The sequence below is a fragment of the Chaetodon trifascialis genome, chromosome 5 (assembly GCF_039877785.1).
Source record: "Chaetodon trifascialis isolate fChaTrf1 chromosome 5, fChaTrf1.hap1, whole genome shotgun sequence".
Lineage (NCBI taxonomy): Eukaryota > Metazoa > Chordata > Actinopteri > Chaetodontiformes > Chaetodontidae > Chaetodon > Chaetodon trifascialis.
In genome coordinates, this window is record NC_092060.1 from 15850417 (window position 1) to 15867747 (window position 17331).

General features: G+C 42.8%; 2 protein-coding genes across 2 annotated transcripts in view; one reads left to right on the forward strand and one right to left on the reverse strand.

Moving 5' to 3' along the window:
- The window catches only part of pdgfrb (platelet-derived growth factor receptor, beta polypeptide), a 28058-nt gene extending 19953 nt beyond the window's left edge, over positions 1-8105 (reverse strand). Inside the window, exon 1 of the mRNA XM_070962631.1 lies at positions 7305-8105. The gene's annotated coding sequence lies outside the window, so the exon portion shown is untranslated. The remainder of the gene's footprint in view (positions 1-7304) is intronic.
- Positions 8106-12409: 4304 nt separating this feature from the next.
- cdx1a (caudal type homeobox 1a) lies at positions 12410-15437 on the forward strand. Its single transcript, XM_070961960.1, has 3 exons — positions 12410-12746; positions 13779-13927; positions 15252-15437. The coding sequence occupies exons 1-3, from the start codon at positions 12410-12412 to the stop codon at positions 15435-15437; spliced, it is 672 nt and encodes a 223-aa protein (XP_070818061.1).
- The last annotated feature ends 1894 nt before the right edge of the window (positions 15438-17331 follow it).

Consider the following 17331-nt stretch of genomic DNA (forward strand, 5'->3'; position numbering starts at 1 on the left):
GACACGGCTTCCAACTTGATAAAAACACTTAGTAGCAGTTTGACCCCTGGAACAGAAAGAAGCTCTTTGTATGAACCACAGAGACAGAGTGGCGTTTGAGACAATTTACAGTAAGAAGCATCCATGATAAGTCAAGTCAAGTGGTTGGAGAGGGTCTTAAAGATGATTTAAGGGATCTGAAAGGCCTTTTTTTTGACATAGATGTTTATTGTTGTCTTTTTAATCTTTGAAATGGGATACCCTTATTCCTGCAGTGATCGTGGAGGTCTGAAAAAAACAAACAGTGTTTATGTAAGTGATGGCACGGTAATCACCATGACGGATAAACTGTTATCCCACTGTACGAGTTTTCCCACAGATGCTGGGAATTTGGTGGCTGACTGACCCTTAACGGATTTCATAAACAGCCCTGCTACACTCAAAGTGTCACCAGCTAATGAGGAAGAATGCTACAATCAAGCCCAGCACGCAGCCCACGCACAGCCTGAGCCCCACAGCGGTCTGTAATCCCACCTCTGGGATTATCTATATATACTGTAGCTGCATGTTTTATTTAAACATCTGGCAGTGATGAAGCAGTCCTCAATGAGGTGGGAACTGCTTTGTGAGCCGCATTTGCAGCCAACTGTTTGCTCGAGTGAGTCCCAAGGGGGGGGAAATTGCACTTAGAAAAAGGGGGAAAAGCGTAATCTATCACAAAAGAGAGAAAGATGTCCAAAAAGCCTCCCAAAGTGCAGCTGGAGAGCTCTGACTTCCTGTATGGGGAAATTTTCTGGCCTTGTGTGGGTGTCGGGCGGTGATGCATCAGTGACACAGCAGACCACCGCAACCTCTAACCAAATACTCATGCAGACAACAAGACACACCAAAATGAGACGAGCACAACCTGCACATGATGAAACTTCTACAAAGAGAGAAACTGCTTTAAATAACAAGCCGCACAGAAAAAAAAATGCAGAAAGCAGAAATGAGGAAAAACATGAACAAAGGCAGAAAGAAAGAGAAAAACAAAACAGAAAAAAAAAAAAAACAATCAACGTGAAGAAACAGACCAATTAGAGCAATGACAAAGCATGACAAACCATGGGCACACCGCAAGAATACTGCACACAGCACCAGACAGTGGAAAAGACAGCAAAGGCAGCATGCAGACATACAGAACACAATTTATGGGAAACACCACATCAAAGCAGAGAGTGGGATGGCAGAGGGAGCACACACATAGTCTTACATCACAGACAGTCATGTTTACTCTGCCGAAGTGTACAGGAAGCTGCGATCTGCAAAACAAACATCTCCAATTTCGCGGCCACTATTTTTCCAATGCAAACAATTATAGCTCAGAAAAGACAGACCGTGAACTAAAACTTTATTAGGACTTGTGCTAAATCTTGACGCTGGAATAGCTGCAGTGCAGAATAAATGTATACACCATAGCCGTCTTTTTCGTTTTTAGAAGGATGTCAGGTTTTCTTGACCCGTCTCTGAACAGACGGACTCTGGCGAGCTCTGTGGGAAAAAAATGACCCAGTGCGTCTTTGTTAAAACAAACCTCCATTTTTATCACTCGCCTTGGACAGACCTACCCCCCTGAGGAAAACCTTCTGGTCCCTCGGCAGCAGACCCATGATGCACTGCTCCCACCCCAGGCGGCCTCGCTGTCCCCCAACGTGACTAATACACATACTGTACGTTACCAAAAGGCAGATTCAGCTGGGATAGCACACGTGTCATCAACATGCTGCCACGAAATGTGAGTTCCTGTAAGCAGGAAATGCTTAAATGTGCAGCCTGTGTTTGTATCACAGATCTGTGCCAAACAATTCTTTTTGACGCCATATGCGGCATGTTGAAAGCAGCTTTAAATGATTTTATTTTATTTGCATGATGCCAAATCAATCAATCAACAGACGTTATCTCAGGGCACTTTCCATATAGAGCAGGTCTAAAGCATACACTTCAAAATATGATTTACAGAGACCCAACAGGTCCCACCATGAGCAAGCACTTGGCATCAGTGGCAAGGAAAATCTCCCTTTAAATGTAACACTAGTCGACTTTCCATCAAAATGTAGCACAATTTTTAACAAGTTTCTAGAAAATCAGCATCATAAAATGCAAATTAATGCTTCTATCTTAATGTTGTGGATATACTGAATGTAAGGATTTGGCTGCATTGAGCGAAACAGCTAGACAAAGCGACAAGATGCATGTAATCAAAAGAGTGCCAGTCAAATCTCACACAAATGGAAACCATGCAGACAATGTGATTGAGCTCTGGTATTGACTGTGTGTTTATTTCAGGCCTTAATTTGAGGAACGTTTCACAGATGTGATGGTTTCATCGCTTTGTTTAAGTCACATGCTACATCAAGAGTTTTTGCTAGTTGTGTTTCCATGATGTGAACGACGCTAAAAGGCTCTGTGGATCTGAAGGGAACTGCAGAGTCAGGTGACAATTCTCTGTGGTTTCATTAGCACAAGCAGCCGCATTGACATCACACGTCGTCATTTGATCTATTGTTAACATACAGATGTTGGCTAATAAAGCAGCTTCAATGAAAAGCTCTGATGTTCTTACTCTCAGTTCCAGCCAAATGAAAATTTTGCATCACCACTGAGGAAATGGTGGAGGAAACAATACTCCAGAGCCTCACCTGCGACATAATAGTTTTGGCAAATGTTCAGTAACTGTCAGCAGGACAGAGACAGACTGAGGTACAAAAGAGGTCTTAGATTTAGCAGCAGCTTCAGGTTTGGTTCACTTACCGTACACTGACCCCCAGCAAGAAGTTGCAGTTTCACAGCTGGACACAGGACTTTGAAAACCTCTATATCAGCCAGAAAAACAGCTTGTATCCTGTAACTTTAGAGCTTGAAGCTGCTCCAAAGCCATCTCAAGTTTGCATGATCAGAGTCTGGTGCATTTTAAAACTTCCCCTGGTTTTATTCGGCTCAGCATTAGGACACAGTGACTGTGAGTGGTCTTGCCTCAGCAACCAAAGTGACTGTACTTGTGCTGAGGCAACACATGTTTGGGAAACTGTGGCTCTTGGTTTGCTCCCTCTCAAACAGGGTTGTAAATGGTGTTTGTAGTGGCGGTGGGGGGATGTAAAGGGCTTCTGGGTAAAACTGATGGTTGTAGAATGACAGCGTTAGATGTGGCTAGCGTTTGATATCACTTTAATGATCTCATTTTCTACTCATTTGGGAACCCAAATGAAGGAAAAGTGATTAAGATATCAAAAACTAAAGCAGCTGTTGTCATTGAAGTCATGTCAGTTTTTCCCATTGGACAGTAAATGCTGCCAGTTGAGCTGTAATTGTGTGTGTACTTTGTCCCAGCCAGTTCAAACTTTCTGCTCATAGGGAATACAGTCATATCAGATATATTTGCTCGCATAAGCAGCACCACATCCTCCCACGTTGAGACGTCCCCACCCTTCTGCACGGTGTTACCCTCCTTTTTCCTGCACACCGGCTGTCCAACGAACACTTGAGGGTACAAGGCCCCCTACCTGCCCTGTGAGAAACAGAGGACGCCTACACACACTTCCAGTCCATCCACTTTAACAACTCCCCTCCCAAGAAAAAAGAAGAAACAGAAACAGCTGAATACAATTAGGCCTGACCAGCTTTAAATTCCACTCATTTCCCTAAACACATAACACTGAAAGGAAGGGGAAAAGGAGGGAAAGAGAGACAGAACAGCATCACTCCAGGTAATAATTTATACTACTTGTGCTGTCTTGGCATGTGTATGTACAGTGATGTTAACTCTGACATTTACAGCCAAACAATCTTGCAATAGCTTTTTTCTATGCATGAATATTGAGAACATCAGAGAATAAATATCACTTAAGCCTCAAAGATGTCGCCACACACTCTGAAAGCAGCACATAACCGTAATAATAAAAACACCAAAAAAGTCTCTATTTTCCACTGTGTGGAATATTCTTATCTTGTAAAAGCAACAGACAGTTTTCCTTTGTCCTGTCTCACTGCACTGTATCACCAATTCCAGCATGTTTTTGTTGGACTGAGGACAGCACAAACTCCAGAGAGAGAGGGAGGGAGGGAGAGGGAGAGGGGTGCTGTAGAAGAATCTGATGAAGACCAAAACTTCCCGCTGAAAATCTGTAGTTTTTCTTATAAAATGAAGTCGGAGAGGAAATTGTAATATCTCTGTTGTTACCCACACAGCAGTGGAAGAAGGTGAATCCTTTACTTAAGTAAAGGCAGTAAGGTACACAGTGTAAAGCTGGTCTGTTACAAGCAAATTGGATTCAAAACTTTCCAGAAAGCCCTTGAAAACTTCAGATCTTAGAGGAAGTTTGATGTTTTGGGAAATGCATGAGAAGATTGATACAGCTCTCGTGTGATTTGTAAATCTGAGCAGCAGCCAGTTAGCTTAGCTTAGCACAAAGACTAGAAACTAGGGGAAACTGCTAGCCCCAAACTAAGAGGTGCTGACAAGTAGGTGTTTCTCTATAACATGAAATAATATATATTATAGTTAAAGGTTGGGGAAAAGAACATTATCAATTATCATTTATTAACAGCTTAACTCAAAAACTCAGCTTATCTGCCTCATTAGGACTCTGTTGGCATAGTTTGATCAGAATTGGTTGAACTGGAAACATAAACAGGTTTTGGTTTTGCAGGTTCTGTTTTGAATATTAATCTGAAAGTAACTATAATTCATCCCATAAGTAAATGCAGTAGAGTTACAGTACATTATTTCCCTCTGAAGTGCAGTGCTTACAGTAGAAATACTCGAAGTAGCAGCACCTGTTCCAGATACTTTCCACCAACGCTGTCTGCTACATGTTTGAAAATTACACCTTTCTTTGCATTTTAAGGCTGACTTCCTCCATAAGTTTGGCATTATAACTCAAGAAGAAACATTTCCTCCTGGAGTCGTCCTGCAGGAGGGGCTGCGTTCTCTGACTGAAGATGAGATGCAGCTGCCTGTCAGCTCTGTGTGAGTGGGTGGGAGGGGAAGAAGGAGGGAAGGAGGGAAGGAGGGAAGGAGGGAAGGAGGGAAGGAGGGAAGGAGGGGGGAAGGCCAGATGGACGGGCAGACGTACAGGATGCTGCATCGCAGCACCACTTAGCGCTCTTCATTGAAGCTATATGAGTCAAATAAGTCTAAGTACAGCAATAAAGAAGCAGTGACTGACAGAAGGGCACAAGATTGGTCGAGTTGCAAAGAAACAACAGCTCACTTCAAAAGTATGAATGATGAATTATGAATCAGCCAATAAGTGACTGCAAGAGAGTGAGTCAGGGACTGCTATATTTGAATATGAAAAACAAGAATGATCATGTGACGAGACATCCAAGAGCTCTAAATGACTGTTCAAACTCTACTCTAACTCTAGTGTCACAATGGTTTTCAGAGCACGATTGCTCAACAGCTGTGCATTCAGCTCACGGGGGATAAATCACAAGAGGACAGAATGGGATCAATGTGTTTCAAAACTTTCTGCTGAGCTCAAACTGTTACATATCGGCACATGTGAGCCAAATCAGACTCCTGGCATGTTTTCTGCACGGTCATAATGTGAAGCACATTTTCTCAGAGCGGCTGGCATGCGGAGAGCTCGCAGAGCCAGGAAACAGCTGATGACGAAGGATTAGGTCTGGGTCAGGGGAATGGAGCCGACTGGACCGTGCTGCATTGGGGCTGAGGAGAAGAGCTCTGCTGCAGTACATACCAGCAGCCTGACGCACAGGGAGAAAAATCCCCACCGCTCAAGAGACAAATGAAACTTCACTATGTCTTACAAATCCATGCAGCAAAGATTTGTCAGGGTATATCTACTGTTTGGAAGTTGGTGCTGTGAAACGTCCAGGAAGAGACCCCCAGCTGATGAAACTATGATATGAATGCAATGCTGTCTAATACCGTTGATGGTGAAAGTATGACATGCATGCAATTTTCCAACAGCTCATTTGCAACAACAGTACTAGACAATGCCTGGACCGAAATATCCAGAGAGCCGGAGAAGATGAAAGACTTCAAAAGGAAACTCCTAAGTGTAGAGGAGGAGATAAGCAGACACAAAACACATGGCAACGTTGTTTACAACTTGTGCTAATTCAAATTCCACCATATCAAAAAGGTCATCTGTACACAGAAGATGGATGTGCAGTTAACCAACCTAACAACTAAACACCGCAGCAGCCGAGCGTGGCAGAGAAACGGGGAGGCTTTCAGGTGCAAAACATATGGCGGGATTAGAGCAGAAAGACATGCATGCCACATGTGTCTCAGCCATGAAATAGCTCACATTGCTGCAATGTAACTCATTCCAGGTACTAAAGCCTTCTCCAGTGATGAATGCGAGGAGATGATTCAACCAATTGTTTATGTCTGCTCGGCTCTGCGTTCCTCAGACGAGGCTGAGCCACAGCTTCATGAGAGACTTACATTAAAAAAGGGTGACCGAGGCATGAAGCTATGAATTCAGGCTGGTATGTGTTATCGCTAAAAGGAGAGCCATGCGCAGTTACAGAGGATGCTGGTGACAGTGACTGATGCCGGCTCTGATATCACTGCACAGCCACGGCTTGATGAGCTTCTCCATGTAGCTATGCAAAGAAGATCAATTCGGTTAGGAACATTCACAGGGGAGGAATAAGACTGATGGTTCGGCGGTGAGGGCTGTCGGTTCACTCAGGGTGACTGAACAGGGCTGTATAAACAAGCCCTTTAGCAGCGAAGTACAAAGTGGAGCGCACACAAACAGCTTGTGTATAAAGCCCAGTGTGTGTGACAGAGACCCTGGGATACCTTGTCAAACGCATTCTCTTAGTGAGAAGATAAACATAGTTAAAGTTGCACTATGTAAAGAGTGAAAAGGTGTCTATGTACAGAGATGCAAGCCATCACCATGTTGATGTTTGAACAGGTTGCTCACACTCTTTCACATTGTAATTCCTGTTGTGTACACATTCAAGTATGCGGGTAACAAATACCACCAACAGAGACACATTCTCACGAACTGTAGCAGCAACATCACACAACAAGACAGACCAAAACCAGACTTTTTGACCTTCAGGTGTTAAATCAGATTATTTTATCAGTTTATATTGCAGGAAGTTACATGAACCAACTGTTGTGAGGATGAGGTGCATCCTCTCTGTGACAGACAGCTATGAAATTGAGTCGGTCACAGCGGGCTTCCTGAGCAGGCGAAGTGAATTTTCAGAACATCTTCACTCGTGCCAGCAGCTGCCAGGCAGCCATGACTAAAAGTAATAATCTCTGACAGTGACAGAGAAGTAAGTCCCCTTACCTTGAGAGTGATCCTTCAAGCATTGACAAGTCCTCTCTCTCAGTGTCCGAGGAGGTTTGTCTGCCAGCAGTCGGTCTCCTCCTTCTGAAATCAGAGGAGAGATTTCCAGCTGGTTGTCTCTACAGGGACTGCTGCCTCAGATGTATAGATCCCTCAGATGTTCAGAGTCTGAGGTTAATCTCTGCTGTCCCGGGAGTCCGCTGGAGGAGGTACCGCTCTGAGCCCGGCTGTTTGTTTAGTCAAATCACAGCACCATGGGGGTCTCCTCTCCTCTCTCACACTCTGAAAAAGCCTGCCCACCGCTCCCAAAGAGTGCTGTAATTTTAAAAAGAAGCGTCCCCAATGGAGACATACGCACACACACACACACGCACACAATGCTTCCCTGACAGATTCACACAGAGGAGAGAGTCAGTGGTCCAGCCCTGCCGAGGCTGGAGTAAGAGCCGGAGGGGGAGAAGAGGGAGGGAATTGTGAGGGGGAGTTGAGCAGAAAGCAATAGAGGGAAGTTTAAAAAAAGAGCAGTGAACAGAGAAAGAGAAAAGACAGAGGGAGAAAACTTACCAAACGCAGATCGGGCTCAGCTTGTTGTTCGTCGGTAGCAGCTGAGAGTCTCCCGAGCTGGAGTGATTTGTTTATGAATGGAGCGGCGAGCAACTGGAGGTGAACTGAGACAGTCTCTATTGGCAACAGCAATCTGGACCGCATCTAACCCCTCCATAGAACAACAAACACAATAAGAAGGAAGAGAAAGAGTGAGAGAGTGAGAGTGAGAGGTCCAAGCAGGAGGGAAAAAAAGGTTTTGGCAGAGCACCGGCTGGCCTGCTTTGGAAACAAACATGGAAGTCTCAGTTTCTCAGGAAAAGAACTTCACTTACATAATCACACCGCCAGAATCAGGTGTACAAGAGGCTGAACACGGGACACTTTGAGCTGGAGTGAACCCGAAATCTAACATGTTACGTGCCCTTTTCTGCTTCTATTTCCTTTCTTTTTCCATTCATCCCACATAAAATAAGTTAACACCTCCCTCTGGCCTCACCCCCTTTCTGTCTCTTTTCTCTGCTCTTTCAGCCCTCTCTCTTTCAAACACAGACACACACATGCACACACAAACCACGCGAATACGTCTGTTTTCTATATTGGCACGCTCCCTAATTTCTTCCTTTCCCAGGATATGAGAGGATGGCTTGAAATTCATAATGCAACCCTGCAGCTGACCAGGGCCTTTTCTCTCTAACAAGGGGTCGGGGCAAGCGGGGGAGGAGGGAACAGGGGCTAAATTGGACAGTAACCATGTTCTCCTCTAATTGTGAGGGTAACTCTAAAAGCCCTGCTAGCAGTAATTAGAGAGCCTGTGAGCCTCGGTTATTAGATAGGAGGGAGCAACACCACACAGGACTGTCCCACCTTACCATCAGTTTATTTCTATGTAATTAACACCTTCTTGCTATAAGTCTGCCCTAAACATACTTACTTACTCCACATACTTAACTCCATGAATCTACTTCTCTGTTTTCATGCAAAGTCAATTAAAATGTATCTAGGTAACTATGCAGCAATAGTACATGTGACAATCACGTTATGCAAATACTTCACACACAATCTTTATCAGCTGGACACACACATCCTGCAGCACAGCTCTAAGAGGACACACTGGGTGTAAATATCTGACTTTGTCGGAGCTATGTCTCTAATATGGACATCATTTTGTTACAAGTGAGGTACAAGAGTCTATTGCTTTATATTTGGGAGCTGTCAATGTTTATTCTTACAGCTTGATGGAGTGGCAAACCACTCTGCTGCAACAATACACAGCCCATTCAGCCTATCAGAGCAGCTTCAGAGTGGTCTCTCTCACTGCTGATCCAGGTTGTAGCCATGGCTGGAGCTTGTGCAATTCCCCTGTATTTATATTTTGCTGGATTTCAGATTAAGCTAAAACTTATCTCTCTGTGTGAGACAAGCAGGGGCCCCTGGGAGGTGGGAGGTGGTTGGGGCTCAAAGCAGGAAACACTAGGGGCTGAGGCCTGGACCTGGAGCTGAACCCAACACACCTCTGATAGATGAAGATGGATGAAGCCATATAATGATTGACCTGGAGTCAGATCCATCATAAATTGCCCCAATGAAGGATCCAAGAGAGTCCTCAGGACTTGATTCAGGCCCAAACCTGAAACACTGGGGCATTTCTAATAGACAACAACAACAGTAACCACCTTTCTTGTCAATTCAAACAACACAATTCAAGCAGCAAATCAGGACAGAAACTCAGTTCAGAGCTGAAACAATTAGTCGATTAAAGCCAGCTGACAGAAAATTAATCAATAACTGACCAACTTGGCTTGGTCAGTTTAGTATTTGAAATGCATAAAATGCAGAAAGGAAAAAAGTTTTTCAAAATAGAGAAAAACCAAACGGAGTAGAGTGAACAGAAGGTTACACCTACACAATCTACACATCACATAAAAATGTGCAAAAAGATAAGTTCATTTTTGTCCATGAGTAACATTAACCTCAAGCAGTCCTGCATGATGAAATTCTGCAATGTTGACGAAGTCATTACTGAAACCAAAATTTGTATGCTGTCTTGTCATTAATTAGGCAATTCTACACATTCATAGTGGATAAGTAAACACGTAACTTGTAACCACTTTTAGTTTAGTCACTTTAATCAGCTGTTCAGTTGATGCCAAACAATGCTGATGCTTGTCATACAGCATTTAAAACAACAGAGACCCTTCTCCATGTTTCAGGGACAGACATGTTGTCGGGGTTTAGCACTTGATGGGCACCGTTTGTGCTGTTTTTGTGAACTGTAATAGGTCTTAGAGGAAGCCTGACTATGGCAGATGAAAGCTCTGGGTGTGTCTCGGCACCTACGGCACTTCTTTTTCTAACACATGTGAGCTTTTAGAATCAGTGAAAAGAGGATACAAGTCTCTTATTAGTTCCCCCTCAATGAAGTTGAGCATCGGGACAGCGGCAAGAATAGCAGTGGGAGCACTGTTTTAGCACTGTTTAAACTAAATCTCCATACATGTACCATTATTTACAGTAACCCCTCATTTAGATAAATATTAAAGGTTTATACATCCTGTGGTTTTCATTTTTGGCACACTTCATCAGACGAGTGCTGTAAATTCAAAACTTTTCTGAGGTCTGATTGTTTGAAATTGCACAGTCCAGTTTGTATATCAGCACATGATCTAATGCATACTGTCAGTTCCACAGACATGATTCTTTCCGTTGAGCCAAGCTGTTTTTATTTGGTGGCTATAACCTCCTGTATTTCAAGCTTTTTGCAATAATGTGTTTGACGTTTATGTTGCACTTTCCTTAATGTTCAGGCCTGTAGCACTTTTCTCTCCATTAACACGAGCCTGATTCAACAGCTGATAGCTTTAATGGGCGTTCTGACCAAGATACTGACATGAATCTTTTATGAATGTTTGCTCAACAAGTGGAATAAACAGTGCACTTTACAGCATGATATTCTCAGTACATCAACTGAGTGAAGAAAAGATGTAAAGCCAACAGCATGTGGGACTAAGAATAAACTTTGTGCATTGATCATATGTTTGGAAACAGCAAGTTTTGACCTCTGAAGGACTCCTGACCAGTTTTTGCTGCCCTCATGTGGTTGTTCTAAGCATGGACAAAAAACCCACACAGCTCTACCACACATATGTGCTATACTACGCTATACAATACAGAGAGTATGGAGGGATTTCTTCAAAAATAACACAATTATAAGGTCATCGGGGTCTACTTTTGACAGTGTTTCAACGAGTTTCTTCACCCGAGTTTCACACCACGAGGAGAAACATCACAAAATCATGTCAAATTTGAGTCAACCGCATTTTGAACAATTATCTGCAGGAAAATTATGACAAAAAAACACAATATCTCATTGAGAATGAAAGGAGGAAGTTGGATTTTCGTGCCTTTTGTTTAAAATAAGCTGTCAATGGGGAACAGGTTAAGGGAGGGAAAAATTCATCCACAACACCTGTTCTTAGTGAACATATTAGGTCTACCCACTGGTGAAAAATAACCTTTACTCAAGTACTGTGCAAGCACAGTTTTGAGGTACCTGAAGTAAACTTGAGTATTTCCACGTTATGCCTCATCTCTTTTTAGTTCTCCGGCACTGTATTTTACAGGTAAATATTGTGTTTTTCAAAGCACTACATTTAACTAACAGCGTCTTCTTTGCAGATATATTGAAAATATATTGTTAGCTTATTAAATGTGTCATTTTAAACAACCCATCTGAATCTAAATTTAGCAAAATTTGTTCAACCTCAATAAAGCTACGACACTGATTACACAGTAATGTGTCAGTAATAATAATAATACTGACACGCAGCCACCATTCAGGGCACGGTCTTGGTCAAATTTGTGAGAATTTGGGTGATTTCATGTCATCGAAATGAGTTTATACTGCACAGTTACAGAAATACCGCACATGTTGGGTTTCTTAAGGCTTGGTTTGATATGTCTTTATTGTAAGTAAATTTTGACTGTTGTTGAGGCATAAAACTAAATAAATTACATACGACGTAATGCTGATAGTTACACTAACAGCACTGCTGCGCCTATCCTTAGGCAACATTCTGAGTAAGTTTTAAATGTGGCATTACTTTCAATAACCTTCTACCACCGCCGACGCCAACTTACATTTTCTTTTACGGTCTCTGGGCTACATGTCACATGAGCGCGTGCGTAAACGCGTGCGTGCTGAGGCGCGCGCGCGCACTTAAGGCGCAGTTTGCATGATGAACTTCATCAAATTATTCCACCAGGGCAGTGAAAGTACATCAGGGTCAGTACCCTCACGTCGCCAACACGAGCCGGCAGGTGGATCTCAGGTAAACGTGACGTCATGATGATACTTTTGAACTCCTTGGCAGTAAATCTATAAAGGTGTGTAGTCGTACTGCACAGGTAGCCGGGCAGTAATAAGCCTGGACCTTAGACTGCAGTGAAAACAGAGCGCCAGAGTCTGCTGGGAATGAACAGGGAGGCCTAACATGCGCCAAGCAGATTGATTCACGGACGTCTACCTGAGAGTACCCTACCTGTCGGACGAGCACCCCGGAATGTACAACTCACAGTCGGCCAGACACCCGGCTCAGACCCTGTCACTGAACAGCCAGTACATTCCGCCTCCGTATGATTTCACCAGTTATCATCACGTCCCGGGAGTCGGTGACCCGTCGACAAGTGCCTGGAACCCAGTCTATGCCACCCGGGAGGAGTATCCGTACAGCTTCCCGGGGTCAAGCCCCAGCGCCGGCCAGGTCAGCTTCTCTGAGCTGAGCGGCACGCCCACCGCCGCTGGAGGGGGGTCGTTCAACCCGTACAACTACATCTCCGGACAAGACCCCTTCAGCTCCAGGAGGAGACCCCATGAAGCCATCAGACCGTCAGCTTCAGGTGGGACATAGGCTGCTTACTGGATTCAGCCGAAGAGGTCACCCTGTAGGCTCATTATCCTCTGAATGACGTAATTAAACAGTGTAATATGATTTTCTATGTGATGAATAATTAAAATTTAAACACTTGATTAGGCTGACAGAGACCTTCTGCTTTCTGAATTTGTTTGAACACACATGTTCTGACCTGACCAGTCAGATATCTTAAACGGAACTATAACAGAAAAAATGGCATCAAGATAACACTTTTGCTATGACAAATTAAACCGCAGCAGTTGAGTGGGTGGACAGATGACAGATAGGGTAAAACGGATATTCATACAGAGTTAAGTCAGAGTGACTGCACACACACATTCGTCAAACTTTGTGCCTCTCCCTTCTGGCAAAGTGTTATGAGATGTCAACGTAAAGCTAACACTGGAGGCCATGCAGTCTGCAGAAGTGTAAGTCCCCACCCTCTCTGTCCACTGGGTGGGTGCCCAAGGGTGACAAACGGGCTAGATAACACAGACACTGCAGGAAGTCTGTAGAAGTCAAACCAAGTCTCCTCTAAATCCGAACTCTTAAAGCCTTACTCATGTGTGCATGTGTTGGTCTGCCTCGATCGATGCTGTCACATAGTCAAGATTTCAGATCAATAACTCTGACTCACACTTTCCTAAGACTGTGTGTGTGTGTTTGTGTGAACATGTCAATGAATAGCTGCCTGTGTAAACACCTATGTAAACACCACTCGTGGTGATAAGGAGAACCACTGATGCAATGCAGTGGGGAGTCTTTACATTAGTTATAGTTAGTGTGATTAATAGAGTTGATGAGGCTTTAAGTGGCGCCTGAACTTGAATGTGGCACCAGACGTTTTCCAATTAGTCGCCTCTTTGGCCACAGCTCGCAGTGCACGTGACTCACTGACACTGTAATCATTCTTGTGTGTGTTGCTGGTCAGATAACACACCTCTTCACCTACATTCACAAAGTCATCCAAACTTTTAGCAATTGTTTGGCTAAATAACAGTTGTTTTGTGTGATTCAGGAGGCAAGACTCGTACTAAGGACAAGTACAGGGTGGTGTACACTGACCAACAGCGTCTGGAGCTGGAGAAGGAGTTTCAGTGCAACCGCTACATCACCATGAGGCGGAAGACCGAGCTGTCAGTGACGTTGGGCCTCTCTGAGAGACAGGTGAGAGGACTATAAGAGCAAGAAGGGTTACAATGCAGGAGAACAGCTGAGACTTAAAGGGCAAAAAATCAACCCCAAACTCAGGAGCAGCTTCAGTGCTCCGTCTGTCTACACAGGATGCATTCAGGCACAGTATGGTGTAGGTCACCCACCTATTAGCAGTGCTCAGAGCCTGTATAGACAGCTGGACTGATAAACAGCGGAAACGTCTCACATGCAGATATGCCATTATGGTCTAACTGTACCTGCTGAGGAAGACTGAGATACAATAAAAGCTCTGGTCAAAGCTAGTAAGGCCAAGTAAGGCTGTAACACTGTATTTGACCAAGCAAGAGGGTGTTTTATAACTAATGAAGTCAATGTTTCATTTGTAAGAGATATAATGTGCTACATAGTCTAGCTTTAAAGACTGGGCAGATAAAACAATAATAAATGGATCGCAGATAACATAAAGGAATTATAAGAAAGAGTGCCTTCATTTCAGGAATGAGTGACAATGATAGGAGAGGCTGCTATAAGTCAAGTAGTGTCATATAGGGTGTGTAAAAGGACAGAAAATATTCATAAACAAGGGGTCTTTTTGTCTTTCAGCTGACTTATTTTGGCTAACCCCTTTGCTTCTGTTTTTATGTTTGTGTGAGGTGGAGATGGGGCAGTGGTGAACAGTGAGACTTAAGTTTTTTGTGGGATTTACATTGCTGATGTGTTTTAGTTATACTGGAAAATAAAAACTAGCTATTGGTACTGGTCCATGTAGTTGGAGCTGGTGCTGTATTTGCCTTGTCATCGTGGGTAAATGGACAAATTCAGTCTCCTCATGCAGAGTTGATACTGACACAGCACATAAAGTTCTTCAACAATCCCATTTGGAGAAACCAGCCTCAGAAGAAACACCAGAAACCTCTATAAACCATAATGTTATGTGGCCAAACAAAACATCTTGCATAAGCGTTAATGGTGAAACCCTCACTCTTGCACTCATTATGCTATAATTGTTATTGTTGTTTTCAGTGCCCACTCATTCTGCTTGTTAAACCCACAGTTGAGTGCAACCAAGTAATTCTGGGAAAGACGGAAATTACTAAACTAAAGCAGAAGCAGTTGAGGCAGGGCAAGATAAAGTGAACACAAACAAGCAAAATCATTGGTTCATCACCCACTTAAGATAAGAGACTCTCAGAGGCCCTGAGAGGTGAGTCAAAGGAAAGCGGGCACGGTGCATCATCATTTACTATTGTCGATCGTGTTTTATTAACATCCAATGAGAGTCCTTACCTAAAGCACATTTTTATGTTGATATATCATGTGTCTGTATCTGTTTCAGGTGAAGATCTGGTTTCAGAACAGACGTGCCAAAGAGAGGAAGATAAACCGGAAGAAGCTGCAGCATTCCCAGCAGGCTTCCACGACTACACCCACCCCGCCTGTGCTGGGCGGACCCACTGACACCCACATTGCCACCAGCCCCAGCAGCAACATCTTGTCCGACACGATATCAGAGGAATACTAGGTGGATTTCATATGGAGGACTGATACGGTGTGAAATTTGTACATAGTTTGTTTTGTTTTTACTAGTTTACCACAGAATGAATGAAGCTGATTCACATCTACATGATGTTTTAATGCTGCACCTCACATTTTTCACAATGACAAGCTCGTACATGTCCAACTTAGTTAATATGGATCATTATCAGCACTGACATACTGATTTTAAGGACAAAGAATCACTGGATAACATGTCACTTGTCAAACTTGCTTGTCCTCTTCAAATGTCGGTTAAAGCCACAGTGAAAAAGCATTTTCAGAAGTTAGTTTTTTTTCTTTGTTATCTAAACGGGATGTTGAAATTTGGCCGAATTTCGGTTGAATGCATGAGAATGCAGATGTCTATGCAGAGTCACAAATCTGCGACATGAATACGAAGGAATAATGTGTTTCATTTTATTGTAACTCCATGAGGAAATGCATCTGAAAATCTCACTTGAGCATAAAAATACAAATGAAAACCACTGATGCAAATTCTGCTGATACATCCAAAAACAGCCCCACTGCTTATTTCTGGGGACATAAAATGTTTCCATTTGGTCTCTTTGTTTCCATCCAAATTCACAGGAAATAGAGAGAGCATTATTTTTGTTAAAAAGGAGGAAAGAGGGAGAGAAAAAATACACAAGCTGATAGCAGTTCAACAACCCTTTAATGTTCTTCCTGTTGAAATGTTGATGCCAGATATATCATGGGAATAGATCATTTAACAGTATAAGAAGTAAATGCGCAGAAATGTTGAAAAACAGGAAGTAAAAGCGATGGGATTTTTATATGAAAGCACCAGTGTTGGCATTTTTTGTGAAACGGTTGTATGATTTAACATGAGATAAATGGTGATGACATTTTTTGCTTTTTCATTTTGACTTGAAATATGTTTTTATTTTATATTGTCTTTTTTTTAACGACAACACTGTGATAGCATCAAGGAACTGAAAGCAAATGTGTTTAAAAATGACCATGGAATAAAATGTTCAGACAGCAGTGTTAAGCCACATCCTGGAAATTAGCTGTCAGATGACTCCTAATCCTCTGTCATAGTAACACTAAACCCACACATTCAAAGTGGAAAAATGTCTGCACTTCTCTTGTCTTTTGGGACTTATGTACTGTATGTATGAAATGTTAATGTACTTACTGTACGTGTAAGAAGTGTTAACACACTTTCAAATTGTTCGTGTCTGTAGGTCACAAAAGAGGAAGGAAAAGTGTCAAATGTAACAATGTAAATTTAGCACTGACCAGAGTTAGCAAAGGATTTCAAAATAAACCACTGCACCACCAGCATTATGCAGCTTCTGTATTTCTCAATCAAAGTGTGCTGTGAGAGAATTTCCTTTTTCTCTTTCAGCCGTGTGTCTGCTTTCATACATTTGAGCTTAAGTCTATGTTGTTTTGCTGCTTGTAAAACAAGTTTTGATGCACATGTACTACGTACAAAAAGCGTGCCCATAACAGAGGTTCATCGATCTGGTTTGCATTTCCCCATCATTAGCACTTACCACAGTCACCAGTTGCAGATCTGTCTGCTTTCACAGTTGTTTCAAACGTTTCCTCTGAGAAAACCTCCTTTAAGTTCATGCAGCCAAAGAAGAAATGTACCAAGAGCACTTTATATGCCCACAAATTACCTAACTAATACATTCATTGAATGAATTTATGACCTGAGATGACCTCAGGTTTGGACCATAATTTGCCATAATTAGATTATAACATAATATTGGCCACATCACAATATTTTGATCTAGTAATTCAGCCCGTGGCTTTTGACAGATCTTTAAAAAAATCCTTTTATCTCTCATTCAGCACTTCAGCATGTCTTCACATTCACACTGTCTCAGTAACAGCTGTATGTATAA

Coding starts and splice junctions, on each gene's coding strand:
- cdx1a (XM_070961960.1), top strand. CDS start 12,410: ATGTACAACTCACAGTCGGCCAGACACCCGGCTCAGACCCTGTCACTG. Junction 12,747..13,778: donor CATCAGACCGTCAGCTTCAG/GTGGGACATAGG, acceptor TGTGTGATTCAG/GAGGCAAGACTCGTACTAAG. Junction 13,928..15,251: donor TGGGCCTCTCTGAGAGACAG/GTGAGAGGACTA, acceptor TATCTGTTTCAG/GTGAAGATCTGGTTTCAGAA.